This window comes from Alosa pseudoharengus, unplaced genomic scaffold (genome assembly GCF_046254945.1).
Source record: "Alosa pseudoharengus isolate Yale_2024_CS ecotype anadromous, Long Island Sound unplaced genomic scaffold, YU_APseudo_1.1 YU_APseudo_1.1_scf_24, whole genome shotgun sequence".
Lineage (NCBI taxonomy): Eukaryota > Metazoa > Chordata > Actinopteri > Clupeiformes > Clupeidae > Alosa > Alosa pseudoharengus.
In genome coordinates this window covers 22,111,322-22,126,375 of record NW_027468689.1, presented here as the reverse complement: position 1 = coordinate 22,126,375, position 15,054 = coordinate 22,111,322, and the positions used below count along the sequence as shown (strand labels likewise).

Sequence of the window (15,054 nt, the reverse complement as noted above, 5' to 3'; positions counted from 1 at the left end):
CGCAAGTCCTTAAATTCTGTACCTGCTTGGGCAGAAGTCGTTGTTTTCTTATGGCTTTGAACAGTTTTAAAGGCTTGAGGTGACGTTTGTGGCATCCCGCCAGATCCAAAGAATCGATGCGGTGCATCCTGCTACTCTCCACCAACAGTGTTCAGAATAGGCTATGAGTTAATTTCCTGATCAATAAAGAAACGTGGCACTCTCTTTACCAATACATTCCCAAATTAAAACTTTTATATGGACCCTGGTTTATATACCCTGGAGGCATTATGACGTAGCCTATGTGTAATGCAACGTCACAATGCATGGCAAAACAACCAACTGTTGATCAAATAGAATGTTTGCAGAACGTGATGATAGTCGTTCTTGTTCAGCTGGATGAACTCTTTACTCAGCTAACACGTGTGGCTTATTTGTGCTATTTATAACGTTTCGGACAGCAAACGGAATAGTTGCCTAAAGCATCTCACAAAATGTGGCCACGCTAGAAAGCATGTTATCAAATTAAATTATATTATAATTTCGGCATCCAAATCAGCACCTAGGCCACCCAACCCCGCAATTCTTAGAAATATATTAATACAAATGTTATATTTAGTCTTTTATAAGTAGGCCTAGGCTAATAACTGAGGACCAGCACTGACTGGAAATTTGGTAGGCTAGTGGTGCTAAGGCCTGATAACTCAATTAGGGCCAGATGTTCAGAAGACAGATCTGTATAGGCTTAGGTGGAATTAAACGAACTAGCGTAGGCCTGCTACGAATCGTAATGTAACAAACGTTATTTGGGAAACGGTGGTTCTGTAAATTGCCAGTTATCAAGTCGGTTTTAGTAGCCTTAGCTTTGTTCCAAAAAAGCGCGATTTCTTCTTAATTGGTGTCTTGTCTCCAAGACGCTTTTAAAATGAACCTTTCACCTTTCAGTTTTGTCATCTGAACTACAGCATTCGTTTTCTTTCGTGAAAGAGGAGTGGACGCAAAGGTGGTAGAATAGGCCTAGCCTACAAAATGAAAGGTCTAATCGTTTGCGAGTCAACATACCGACTGCAATTCCTCGTGTTAAAAAAATGTCCCTGCTATCAAGGAAGTCAGTCGGCTATGATTCTTTTGATTGGTAGCCTACTTAGACCTTTCTATCCAAAGCGACTTGCATTATAATGCACCGGGGTAGGCTACGGTTTCATAGTAGTTTCTTAATTCAACAAAATGTTAGTCATGAAATACTTGTGTAGCCTATATAGTGATTCATTAGGGCTACGCTGACACATGACAATAACAGAAAATATCGCTTGAAACTGTCATTTATTTTACGAATGTATTTACTCAAGGTTTTTTTTTTTTGATAGAATTAGAAAATATGTGTAGTGCTGTGTGGTTGTGCAATGTTACTTTTAAAAAAAATAATGTTATATTTTTTTTTTATGAAAATGCAGACATTAATAGAAATAGTGTCTTTACGATACATTTGCTCTTGTTATTGGGAACATTTCATATTCGTAAACGTAAATGGGGCGGGGGACCTTGTTTTGCAGCCTTCAAAAACGAAGTCAAATTCTACATGGACACTATTATTGGACTCAACAGCTGAAAAGCTGACAGAACTATATGTATATGTTCTGATATTATGTCCTCTTTGTGTTGATTTGTATACCCCTGTTTGTTATCATTTGTATGGTGATTTTTGTAGATAAAAAAATAAATAAAAAATAACAGAAAATATTTGTGGTACACATTTGGAATAAAATATTTATTGATGTTTGTTTTTGTAGAAATGTTGGTAAATAAAAAAACAAAACCATTTTTACAAAAAGTTAAATCAGAACTTCACCCTTTTTGTGTACGATTTCAGTGCAACTTTCTTAAATGTACATAGCATTACAAATATAAGGAATAACAATATGCAACATTTGTACAGAACAAGATAGAAACGTATATAAAAACTTTATTTTAAAAAATAGTGACCACTATTTGAAGCACATTCAATTGACACCAGTGTATTAATTGATTTTGTGATGACTGTACAAAAAAACAAAAAGCACACAACTGCAATGAATACAAAAATAATTTAGGCAATTAAAAAATGAGTCCTAAAAGTTCTTATTAAAACATGGAAATGGTGGCGATTCCAGTACAAAAAACGGAACATGACAAACACACTGGCACAAGTGCGGTTTTAACATTCCTTCAGCGGTCGGATTTCCTCGGATATGAAAGCAGCGAGGGGGACCCTAAAAGAAATGAAAGAGCAGGAAAGTCAGTGACCGATGACAAATATCACATTAGGACAGTGATTTACAGCTGCTTGATTATGGTAAAAATCATAAATCATGATGGTTAATATTGAGAAAACAATTATTTAATACGATGAATCAATAATGAAGGAAACGATCCACTTACAAAAAATTGAAGGAAAAAAAAAAAAAAGTCATGCAACAGTTACCACTATAAAAGCAAAGGGTTGTAAACTCGAGAGTAAAGAGATGATTATTAGAAAAATAGAATATATCAAAATATTTGTATTTCGATTCCGTTTTCATAATCATCGGAAGTCAATTGTGAGAGAAATTCAATTCAATTCAAACAAGCAGACATTATCCACCACAAGACATTACCCTGGAATGCAAGTTAGCCAACTAGTCATAGTAAATTAGTTTAAATTGTGACCACAACCAATGAATTACTTTTAACACAAACATGCAACTGACAGAGGTAAAAAGATCGGCAAAGTGAACTTGGGGTGACTGATTACACAAGATACTGAACATTGCCAACTGAATGCTACAAAGACTCTCGCAGAAAGAGCTCAACATTCTGTTCCATGCTCAAGGTCTATTCAGTTGTCTTTAGGTGACAGAAGAACACATTTGAACTGAGTGAGTCAGCGAGTGGCTGAACAGAGAGGTGAAATGAATGAATGAATGAATGAAAAAAAATCATGAATACATGGCTGTCTGCCTGGAGTCAGTCTGAGTGGTGGAAATTAATGAATAAATGTCAGTCTAAGTCTAAGATTGAGTCAGTGAATAGCTGGATGTCTGGAGTAACAGTCCGAGTGGCCGAGAGCGAGTGAGCGAATGACTGAGTTAACCGGATGTCTGGAATTGGTCTGCGTGGCCGAGGGGGACTCACCGGGCGGCAGCATGTAAGCGGGCGTCAGGCAGCTGAGATAGTGCCAGCTCCTGTTCTCACTCAGCCACTTCTGCCTCTGGCCCATCATGTGGGCCAGGCTGCCGTGGCCATGTCTCCCACTCTCACCCGGGCTGACTGCAACGCCAGTCACAGGCAATCAACCAATCAGCAACCAAGGAGGGGAGGGGGGGTATCTAATGACTGGGTATCCCCCAAAGTGTTAAGAGGGCCGATACGAGATGGGGATTGTTGGGTTCACGCCATCTTGTGTAATCAGTCACCATATTATCATGTTAACCGGACACTTGTTTGGTATTACTTATGCTGTTTGCGGAACATGAAAGTAGTCTGCGTAGTGTTTCTGAGTGGGTGTTTTTACAGGAGAAACAGTGCCTGATTACACAGACAGGCTTCCCAAAAATGTGCAAAGAAGGGGGTTGTGGGTAATATGGTTCATGCATGTAGTGTGCCACCAAAACTGATTCACACCTGTGTAGTGATGTTATGGGGTGACTTCTGTGAGGTTTCCTCAACAGTGTGGTATGCTGCTATGATCCATCAGTACACACTTTCAAAGCACCAAAACCAACCGCACGCACGCACCCCATTCCCAAACAATCCCTCCAGGATTTTGCAATCATGATTTTTTTTTTTCCAAATAAACACTAATTCAATAATTCATTGAAGAAGTCACAGAATTTGTGATTGATTGATTGATCGATCGCTACCATTTTTGAGAATTCCCCCTTGCAAATTCAGTTACTTTTGGCCGTAACAACAACCACAACAGAGGCCTGCACGCTCCTGGAGGGACTGCCCCATACTTGACACCCCCCCCCCCCCCCACACCAGAGTGCCCCCCTTTTCTGTCTCACCCGGACGGACGGCTCCGAGCCGCTGCTGGATGGTCTCCAGGTGCTGAATGTACTCCGTGAGTGAGCGCTCGGCATCCTGGGATGCAGAGAGGGAGCGCTCTGTCTGTAACAACACCGGGCTCGCGTGCATCCTGGGGACAGAGACAAGCACACACACACAAAATAAAATCACATTTTTATTTATAATCAGTTACCAGTGAAACCATTTTTATCCATACCACACATTTAGATAAACTAAAGCAAACTGGAAGTGCATTAATGAAGCATGATCATTGGTAGTGTATAAATAAAAAACAACTTCATAATTCCATAAGAGAGAGAAAGGCCATCTGGAGGTTCTTAAAAAACAGGCTCATTCATGATGTTGCTATAAATGAGCTGGTAAGTATCTTCACCTGTTCTGCGTTATTAGCTGAGATTTGATTGGCGGCACCAGAGGAGCGACCACACCCTTTTGTGTAGGCGGTTCCTTGGTGGGAGGGGAGTTGAAGGCTGAGCTCGGATGCTGTGGCCTCAGGACATCAGACCTCAAAGTGGACACTGGGGGTGGCAGAACAGAGAGTCTTAAAACACACACATACTGTACACACTACAGGATTTATCGATCACTCACACACACACACGGCTACACACAAACAAACACACTCACATCGATCACTCACATCGCTGTCTCACATCTACTAAAACGAGTACACCTACCTGCGCTGGTCCCTGTGGATCGATATCCGTTGATCTGCGTAGAGCTCGTTCCAGTCCTTTTGATGGCTCTCTGCCACTTCCTGGTTAGGAACTTGAGCCTGGTGGTGAAAAAGCAATATGATTAAGCCCTCAATCTCTAAGGTACTTTTAAGATTCAACCTGACAAGAACAATGCCATCCCAGACACAACCCCCCCCCCCCGCAAGTGTTCCATGTGACCCCTCCCGTCTCTGACCTGGCGATGGCGATGACGACGCGCACAGCAGTGCGGAAGCGGTTGATTGGCCGGGAGCGGAGCTGGGCGGCGGTCTGCAGGTCGCTTCGGGACGGGTAAGCCCCCATGCGGGCAATGAGTGCCAGGGTCACCTGCTCGCACTCCTGGAATCCACCCAGCACCAGCAGCAGGTAGCGCTTCTGGTAGGCCAGAGACTTCCGGAAGCTCTCCGCACGCAGGTACTTCTCGTACAGGCGCTGCAGCTGAGGGGACCAGGTGAAAGACCAGGTGAAAAGAAGAGCACGTTAGATTGACTAATTAGTCTGGCTAAACTGTTAATTATAAAGGAAGCCAACCGTGTAAGGTTTGTTCAAAGTAACTGATTTTTTTTGGTCACATCATTATTGTACAATGTACCCCACCCTCCAATTCATTATAATAATTAGTATAATCTTATATCATTAATTTCCTACAGGATCCACAAGAGTGGCCACTTACACGCGAGTACAGAGTGTGAGAGCGTGTGTGTGTGTGTGAGTGTGTGTGTGTGTGTGTGTGTGTGTGTGTCCGAGCGTGTGTGTGTGCGAGCGTGTGTGTGTGTCTGACTGACAGACCTTGCTGTGTGAGGGCTCAGGTAGCGGTCTGTTCTCGATCTCTGCGGTGAGTTTGGCCAGTTGGCTCTGAGCGGAGCGCACGGCCATCTGCAAACCGGCGCGTTCCTTCTGCCATGCGACCTCGCTTGACGACCTCACCTGCACATCAAACACAGCAGCGGGGTACACTGTTAACTGTATATCACACACACACACACACACACCTCTATATACGGTATATTGCATGACATACACGCCGCAGTAAATGTTTCTCAGGCTATGACAATTCACAGTGAATGGAAAATAAATAATTCACAATCAGGTTGTAAACAGACCTCACACATACAGAGTCATGTAAGCCATTCCATTACTACAATAGTATGCTAAATCTCTTAACTCTTGCACTCCATTCATGCGCAGGCTGGCGTCTACTGTACCTGCTCGTTGCGTTTGTGCGCTTGCAGCTCCCGCTCCAGACAGCTGAGAGTGTGTTTGAGGGAGACGCGCTCCTCGCTCAACTGGGTGAGGCGCTCCGACAGCTCAGAGTTCTCCCTCAGGAGACGCTCCAGCATGCCCGAGGAGGGGGAGGACGAAGACGACGTGTTCTGAGACAAGAGACACACACACACTTAGTGAGTACTTCCTCATGACACACTTTTAAAATGCATTATACAGTAGTACACACAACAAATATGGATCCACATTTCAAGTGTTTCCGGTTAGGATTTCTTCAGTTAAATAGATTAGTTGAAATCTATCTATAAATTGCAGGAACGTATGTACGTCAAACTTGGCAGTGCACTTACTCGTGCCCATAGCAAGATACCTGGTAAGTTTCAAATCAAACGGACTTCCTTGCGTGTGTGCATGTTATTCGCATATCTCGAACCGATGGTCCGATTGCATGAAATGATTCAGCGGATTTTGCAAAAACACGCCAACAAACACATATGATTTTCATATGATGATGCTTTATTCTACAAAATGCCTAAATGCAGCTATCCCTAAATTCTGCTTACTGCACATTAACTATAGGCTTATGTATTATAATATAATATTCAGTATTCATTATTGAATGCTTAGCTGGAATGATGTTTCACCAATCATCCTATTTGTAAAGGGGGTGTACATACGGATACGGGCATGTAATTGGGCTACGGGTTTTCTACAGGAATAGCATGTTTGAACGGGCACTGCACTAGTGTGCATTAAAAGTGGGATGGAAACTCAGCTACTCAGACTGCCTGGGCCACAAGGCCTGTGTGTGTGTGTGTGTGTGTGGGTGGGTGTGTGTGTGTGTGTGTGTGTGAGTGTGAGTGTGAGTGTGAGTGTGAGTGTGAGTGTGAGTGTGAGTGTGAGTGTGAGTGTGAGTGTGAGTGTGAGTGTGAGTGTGAGTGTGAGTGTGAGTGTGAGTGTGCGTTCCCACTCACCTGGCTGTGGTTAGCAGACTGGCTGGGCTGCTCTGTGGCACGTCTGCTGGCGTGCAGGCTGTGCGTGTTGGTGTGTGTGGTGTGTGTGTTTGTGTGGGAGCTGTATGTGCTGGTATGGGAGGCGTGTGTGTTGGCCTGCGATGAAGAGGAGGTGGCGGCGGCGTGTGTGTTGGCCTGCGATAAAGAGGTGGCGGCGGCGGCGTGTGCGTTGGCCTGCGATGAGGAGGCGTGTGTGCCCAGCTCGGAGCTCCTCTGAAGGTGTTCGGCCGTCAGCTGCTTCTCCTGTTCCTCCAGGTCGGCCAGAGTGTGCTGCAGCTCCTGCAAGCGCTGCTGGTCCCGCTGCCTCAACAGCTCCAGCTCCAACTAACACACGCACACACACAGAAAATCATAAGATTCTATGGACATTATCTATGTTCTCTTCCTAGCTAAAGCACACCCTCCTGGGGGATATTCCATCAACCTCGCTAATGAAGGCGGCGCTTAACAGAAATAGCCTGGCTTGAACTAGCGTAGACTTCCACTTGGGGCTGAAGCCGTTCCATTAACTCAAGTTAGCGGCATCTTGGTCTCGTTTATTCAAGCGAGGTTAAAGTCAGCTTCATCTCTGCTCGTGCACGAGGTAGAACAGTAGACCAAAACAGTAGATTGACGAAAAGAGGATATATGTCGTAAAATTAAGACAATACTAGACTATTTCTGTTCGATTTGGCAAGCGCCATCTACAGGATTTTCATCGAAAGTCATCAAATTTAACATCGAGAGAAAAAAATAGATTGCCTACAGAAATGGGAGAATAATGAAAGCATACATTTAAAACAACAATGCTAATGGTTTTGAAATCAATTGCAAGTTTGATTGGCTTCACTCTTGAACACATAGGTCTACAGTCTATGCTTGAACAAAACGAGTGCATGAATAAATAGTATAAACTCAAAAACAACTTATGGATATGCATATAGATATTCAAAACTATCTATAGCCTAGCGTTCTTAGATTAAAAGAGTTCATTCACTCCAAATTATTGTCTAGGTGTAGGTGGTCATAAAATAAATTAGTATCAACATAATAGGCTATTGTCTCCCATAAGTCCCAAAGTGTTTTGAAATAAAATTATCTGAAATGCAATGGCTTTCAATTCAATTTATGCCTAATATTTAATCTGTGTAGCACACAGTTGATTTGACATTCATGAACAATCGTCGACACATGAAGCAGTTTTAATTATTAGCTGCCTAGGCTACAGAATAATTATCCTTTGGCTTGCATCAGATATTAATAGGCTATAGCCCACTGGCAAAGCTGTCACTGAACAGCCTACTAAATGTGCATGACCCTTTATCAGCAGTAGACAAATGTCTTTCATCAAAGATTATAACTAAAAATGCTATTTTCAAGGTGATAAACGATATAGCCTTAATACTTCGTATGGGAAGCGAACCTGCGAACACGCAAGAATGTAAATCCTATCCTATGCCGTCTCGCTGCACGTTACACCACCACCGAACGTAAATGACGCAGAGTAGCACGATTCCTAGAACCACACGCATATGAAGTTAAAAGATTTTTAATCATATAATCTTCATACATTCTTTGGAGCTAGTGAATGTGTAAATCCATGCTTGGTGCACTGTCGGAAAAAAACATTTCTATAGGCCTACTTCTATTTTTGAAGTAGTAGCCTATACAGGTGACGAGAGCACAGGTTGACGGAACCATCTTTTTGGACTTGTTTTCCGACTGATTGGTTTTTTTTGCAACACAGCTTAATTTAGCTTGAAAGTTAACCTGCTACGGAGCAGGTTAGTTCTGTGGCATAAATTCCCATGGTTACCAAGCTGGGATTCACGTTAACCTCATTAATGGAACGGAATTCTCACTAAAATTAGCGAGACTTATCGAAATAAGCCAGGTTTGGCCTTTAGCGAGGTTGATGGAATACCCCCCAGATCACCATCATTAAGGCTGAAACTTTCTCACTGAAAGGGTAAATAATAAAGGGATAAAAACAATACTGTTATCTCTTGACAGGTTGACTTTTTTTGAGGCAAAAAACAGATCTGATATAAAAATTACATATCACACATTTACACACACACACACAACCAGAAACAGACAGCCACACACACACATACACACGCACATACAGATAAACAAACAAACAAAAAAACCAGAACACACACACACACACACGCACACATACACGCACACGCACACATAGTACTGACCAGTTTCTGGCTGTTCCTCTCGTGGCGGCGCTCCCGGTCGGCCTTCTCCTGGCGCTCCCTGCTCCTCTGGCGCTCCCACTGCTCCTCCCTCTGCACCTCCCGCTCCTTCAGGGCGCTCACCTGGGCCCTCAGCTCCTCCAGCTCCTGCTGCAGCATCCGCGCCCGGCCACGCTCCTCCTGGAGGAGCGCGCTCACCTCCTCCCGCTGGGCCTGCAGCTGATGCAGCTCCCCACGCAGACGCACACACTCCTCGCTGTTACGCTGCAGAACACACACACACACATTTACTGAGCAGCACCGACAAGTTTTGGATCAAAAAAAATTGTTTGGCCTTTTCTTGCTTAGATTTTGTACAAAGTATCAAGAAATAAACACAGTAAACCAGCAAATAAGTCTGAGGTTATTTGCGAAGTGTCTGCCAGCCAGTTTAAGTTATGTTAGCAGGCAAACTTTAGCACAACTGCCCACAAAGTACTGCTTGCTGGCGAAGTGCTAATTTCAAAACGTTACTGACAAACACTTTACAAATGGATAACCCCGTCATTGTAACCAAAAGGGGTCGGAGAGGGGTTCGCGACGACGCAGAGGGGTCTGCGGGGGTACGCCGTCGATTCGATGCAGAAGCATAAAATAGGCTTAAGTAACGTTATGAATCCCTGATCAATGTGATTGATTAGGCTGGACCAATGATTTCAAAGCCTGTCGCAGTGCGAGTGTTGGAAAGGAATCTTAATTGTGAGGTGACCAGACTCTATTCACTTAGTGAATGAGTTTGGTTTACCAGGCTACCTTTCTACCACATACCCCATACGACTGTAGAGCTGTAATTAAATTCACGTCAGGACTTTAATCAACTCCAATCCATTCCTTCTCCATATCCACATGCCTAAACCTGCCCCTCCTCACTTTCTAAACACACACACACACACACACACACACACACACACCTGTTGTTGCTTCTCCAGCGTGTGTGTGTGCTCCTCCTCCACCCTCCTGTGTGCCGCCACAGTCGCTGCCGCCACCTCCTCCTCCACCTGCTGTTGGCGGCTCCGCTCCTGCTGCAGCTGGACGCGCAGCTCGGCGATGAACGCCCGGTCGTGCGCCGACGCCGCCTCCTGCCTGCGCGCCTCCTCCTCCAGGCGCCGTGCGTGCTCCTGACCCTGGCGGGACAGAGCCTCGGCCAGACCGGTGGCCCGTGCGCGCTCCTCGTCGGCCCGGCGCGTCGCCTGCTGCGTCCGCTGGCACTCCTGAGCCAGCAGGGCCTCGCAGCGGGAGCGCTCGATGCGCAGCTCCCCCCGCAGGTTGGAGGTGGTGGTGCGCTCCTGCTCCAGACTGGCACTCAGCTGGGTGAGGCGGGAGGACTGCTCCTCTACCGTGGAGCGCAGAGACTGGGACAGTGACTGAGAGGGAGAGAGAGAGAAAGAGGAAAGTAGCAGGAGTTACAAATATGCAGGTCACCATGCACCCACCATCACTTGGTCTTTAGCCTGCGTGTAGGACTGTGTTTGTGTATATCTCTGTGTGTATAAAGGAGTGTGTGCTGTGTGTGTATGCCATCTGTATGTATAAGTATATCTGTGTATAGGTGTGTGTGCTGTGTGTGTAAAGGTGTGTGTGTGGTGTGTAAGTGTGCGGTGTGTGTACAAAGGTGTATGTATATTTGTGTGTGTGTGTGGTGTGTGCATATCTGTATGTGCACGGTGTGTGTATGGTGTGTGTGTGTTGTGTACCTCTTGCTGTAGCTGTTCCTGGAACTCCTGGGCTCTAGCCTGCTCACGCTCCACAGCCTCCTTACAGGATTTATGCTCCTCCTCCTCAGCCACCAACCGCAGCCTGAAACACACACACACAGGCAATGTTTCAAATTAACATTTCATATTAAATATGAATACAATTTTCTACAGAATAGTGCCCTGGATTCTCTTTTTTTCTCAATATTATATACTTATTAAATAGTCAGTCAGTGTGTCTGGAGCGTCTGATAATTCTATCAGTATGGCCATGGCAGGGTGTTGTGTATATATGAAGTGTGTGTGTGTGTGTGTGTGTGTGTGTGTGTGTGTACCTGAGCACTCCGAGCTCTGTCTGGAACTCCTCCTGGCTCTTGGTGGCACTGTGGAGCTGCAGGCTGGTTTCCTCCAGGTCGGCCCGCAGCTGTGAGGTCACTTCCTGTTCGCGCTGCAGTTGCCTGCGCAGGTCTTCACACAGTGCCTGCGCTTGCTGCAGCTGCACCTCAAGCTGTTCCACTGCACACACACACACACACAGTCATTTAATGCATGCTTATGTTTTGCATAATGAGTTCATTAGCTGTTTACAGTGTGCCCTTCTCCAGCATTACAGTCTGTGTGTATGTGTGTGTCTGTATGTGCGTGCGTGTGTCTGTATGTGCATACATGTGTCTGTGTGCGTCTGTATGTGCATGTCTGTATGTGCGCGTGTGTGTGTGTGTGTGTGTGTGTGTGTCCCACATTGTTTGTGCAGGTATTACTGGGGCTGAAAGCAGTCAGTGAGCAGTGAACATGTGTGTGTGTGTTGGTGTGTGTGTGTGTATGTGTGTGTATGTGTGTGTGTGTGTGTGTGTGTGTGTGCGTGCCTCTCACCTTGTTTGCGCAGGTGTTGCTGTCTCTGCATTCCCTCCTCCTGTGCGGTCGTGAGCGTGGCCTGCAGCTGCTGCAGCTGCTCCTGGCTCTGGCGGCTGCAGGTCTGCAACTGCGCCTGCAGCCTCTGCACCTCCGACTGCAGGCTGCGCCGGTCAGCACCCAGCAGCTGCTCCAGAGAACGCTTCTGCTGCTCCTCCTGAGAGAGTGGGGAGGACGGCACAGGACAGGGGGAGGGGGCAGTGGGAGTATTAGGCATTACCGTCATTTCCCAACTATTAGCCGAGGTTTATACATTGATTTTGCAAAATTTCTTCAGCCATAAAGTTAATACACATGGGCAGTTGATATGGTATTAATATGGTTTTGGTTTTTTTAACTTGCATAAAACACTGTTCTGCAGTTTATACACAATGCGGCTAATACACAGGAAATTACTGTACAACTCACAATTAGGTTTACAAGTTATTTTGGGGCACGATGTAGCTGCCTAAAAATGGTCACCCAGTCACTTTGGATAAATTCCACTCACTTTACTTTTATACTGGGGCCAGGGCAGGTGTGTATACATGTACAGAAAAATATTATAAATATATAAAAGAGAAAAAATAGTAACACAAGTGTAAAAAAAAAATGGAAAGTAGGTAAAATAAAAGACAATAAGGCAAAGTATCCATCTGTCTTTCTGTAGAAAGGGTCTTAAAAAGCCGTTTGCTGGTGTCCCGCGCGTGTGTGTGTCTCACCTGTTTGCTGAGCAGCTTCTCCATGTGGCTGATGAGGGGTGTGTGGTCGTGGGGTGCGTGTGAGTGGGAGAGCAGTGCCTGCAGCTCCGTGTGCAGCCACACCCTCTCGCCGTCAAACACACTCCTCACGGCCTGCAGCAGCTCCTGACGCCAGTCTGCATCGCTGCCCGTCGACTGCAACACAATACACACACACAATAAGCGTATGCAAACACGTGCTACTCGTAAAAGATTCAAATGTACAATGGTAGTATCTCAACATGACCAAATAGGGAAACAGGAAGAACTGTTAGCCTGCTAATTTCACTAGGATTTGCTAGCCTTCATGAGGAGAAAAAGTGCTTCATTGAGGAATGGCTAAAAGACTTCATGAGGTATGAGGAGTACCGTCATGCAACACAATACTACATATTTTGGCTGGGATGTGGTTTAGAAGAGTGTTGAATGGTTCCTCGGGCTGTCACTCACCTTTGGCTCCCTGTCGGCCATCCTACAAAGCAGCTCTCTGAGTGACAGAACAGTCTCCTGCAAGGCCCGCCTCTCCTGCTGCCATGACGGTGGTGGGGACGAATCAGAAGCCGTCTGGCCGGATGGGGCGGGGCGTCGGGAGAGGGAGAGTACCCGGCAGCTCTCTTGATACACTCTCTTCAGTAGTGTCTGCAACCACAGACAGACAGACAGTTAATGGTGAGAGAAAGGAACTGCCCAAGACTAATTCTGGCCTATTTCCAGAACAATCCACAACACTACAAAAAAAAAAAAAAAAACATGGTCACAGTGTTCCATATTCTTGTATCGGTGTGTGTGTTACCTGTAGTTCAGGTGACAGCAGCTCATCGTTATGGTTCATGCTTCCAGCTGCACTGTCAGCATTATCTGCAGGAGTGATGCCACGGTAACGCAGGTACTCCACAAACTGGGCATCCAAACGTTCAGTGTTCTCCAGCTCCAACTTGAGCCGAGCGCCCAGGTCCGAACTCACATCTACACACACACACGAGAGAAAAACTTAGAAACATAGTCTGCCACAAATCACCAACTCAATACCATTATCCAACAGCTGACAATGTTGTTCAAGTGAATACCAGTGTTCATTTGGTTAACAATAACCTAGTGAGAGTCAGCACCAACACCTCAGTGTCTGATCTAATGTGAAAGCCATTAATAGTCGCACTTACTGCTGCCGTAGCCATCGCTGACCCACTCTGGAGCAGAGCCGGGGGACGTGGAGGGCATGGACGGGGTCAGGGACAGATGGTCCAGCTGCAACACAGAATTGACCTTCAGTTAAATTGTAACGTATTGCAGAACAATGATCTACAAGACACCTGACACAGCAGTGAAACTAGTGGTAGGCCAAAATGAGTAGACGACAATCCAAAGGTCAACATGAGGAGCTTTCATTCTCGCTTTTGAATCGAAATGCCACACACAAGTTTCAAAGTAAAGCCCTTGGGGTATCTAGATCGAGCTATATATATAGTAAACACAGTGTAATGTGTCCTTGTAATAACAACTGTACAAGTCTTGTCATATGTGGTAATGGTGACCCTGGGTGTCCACTCTATGAATCCCCCCTCACCTTGTCTGCGTCCAGTGAGTCGAGCATAGAGAGGTTATCGGAGGCGCAGAGCGAGGTGGGCGAGCGGAGACTACTGCTGCTGGCCACCCGCCGTTCAGCCTCCGCGTCCGGCTCCGCGGGCATGCTGATGGAATGTGAGGGCGACGAGCAACTGGAGCCTCCGCCGCCTCCTCCTCCTCCTCCTCTTCCTCCTCCTCCACGGCCTCCGCCGTGCAGCAGGTCGAGGCGCGAGGCACCCGGCTGCAGGCCGCTAAGCTCCGACAGGTGGGAGATGGCGTGCAGGTGCACGGCGCCACGCTCGTCCATGCTGGCGTCCGGCCGGCGGAGCAGCTCTGGGGAGCAGAGGGACGAGGCGTCCACGGAGGAGACGAAGCTCGGCCGCTGGTGTTGGTGCTGCTGCTGGTGGTGGTGGTGGTGGGGGTGGCGGATGGGGGAGGTGGTTGAAGAGACGAGCTGGGGGGGTGGACGAGAGCGCTCGGGGGGGCTGCAGCGCTGACGGAGCTGCTCCAGCTCACGCTGCTGGAAGGCCAGCTCCTCCTCCTGCACGGCCAGGTCCTCCTGCAAGCTCCGCAGCTCGGCCTTCAGCCGAGAGTTGTACACCTCGAGGTCCGCTAGCGCACGGTCCTTTGTCTGAGAGCCCAGAGAGCAGAGCAGAGCAGAGCAGAGCAGAGAAAGAAAGAAAGAAAGAAAGAAAGAAAGAAAGAAAGAAAGAAAGAAAGAAAGAAAGAAAGAAAGAAAGAAAGAAAGAAAGAAAGAAAGAAAGAAAGAAAGAAAGAAAGAAAGAAAGAAAGAAAGAAAGAAAGAAAGAAAAAAAAGAAAAGTGAGGAGAGAGAAAATGGAAGTCTAAATGTTAAACTTCATACAAAACCCGACAGAGGGGATTTCCACAAGCCATTCCATTCCAACTATTATTCAGTATTGTCATAATATGCTGAATACGTTTTGGAAATCCCCTTTAAGT

The 15,054-nt window shown here is 46.1% G+C and overlaps 1 protein-coding gene across 2 annotated transcripts in view; it reads right to left on the bottom strand.

The window, feature by feature from the left end:
- Nucleotides 1–1,719: 1,719 nt before the first annotated feature.
- The window catches only part of pcnt (pericentrin), a 54,900-nt gene continuing 41,565 nt past the window's right edge, over nucleotides 1,720–15,054 (bottom strand). For both annotated transcript variants that reach the window (XM_076303476.1, XM_076303477.1), the window contains 18 exons: nucleotides 14,094–14,723; nucleotides 13,690–13,774; nucleotides 13,323–13,495; nucleotides 12,980–13,168; nucleotides 12,512–12,685; nucleotides 11,772–11,967; nucleotides 11,234–11,414; nucleotides 10,899–11,001; nucleotides 10,116–10,568; nucleotides 9,169–9,429; nucleotides 6,941–7,303; nucleotides 5,948–6,115; nucleotides 5,532–5,669; nucleotides 4,939–5,180; nucleotides 4,704–4,801; nucleotides 4,400–4,544; nucleotides 4,005–4,135; nucleotides 1,720–2,228 (listed from right to left, as the gene is read on the bottom strand). In XM_076303476.1, the coding sequence (XP_076159591.1) occupies nucleotides 2,185–2,228; nucleotides 4,005–4,135; nucleotides 4,400–4,544; nucleotides 4,704–4,801; nucleotides 4,939–5,180; nucleotides 5,532–5,669; nucleotides 5,948–6,115; nucleotides 6,941–7,303; nucleotides 9,169–9,429; nucleotides 10,116–10,568; nucleotides 10,899–11,001; nucleotides 11,234–11,414; nucleotides 11,772–11,967; nucleotides 12,512–12,685; nucleotides 12,980–13,168; nucleotides 13,323–13,495; nucleotides 13,690–13,774; nucleotides 14,094–14,723 (3,774 nt within the window). In that variant the 3' untranslated portion in view covers nucleotides 1,720–2,184. The remainder of the gene's footprint in view (nucleotides 2,229–4,004; nucleotides 4,136–4,399; nucleotides 4,545–4,703; nucleotides 4,802–4,938; nucleotides 5,181–5,531; nucleotides 5,670–5,947; nucleotides 6,116–6,940; nucleotides 7,304–9,168; nucleotides 9,430–10,115; nucleotides 10,569–10,898; nucleotides 11,002–11,233; nucleotides 11,415–11,771; nucleotides 11,968–12,511; nucleotides 12,686–12,979; nucleotides 13,169–13,322; nucleotides 13,496–13,689; nucleotides 13,775–14,093; nucleotides 14,724–15,054) is intronic.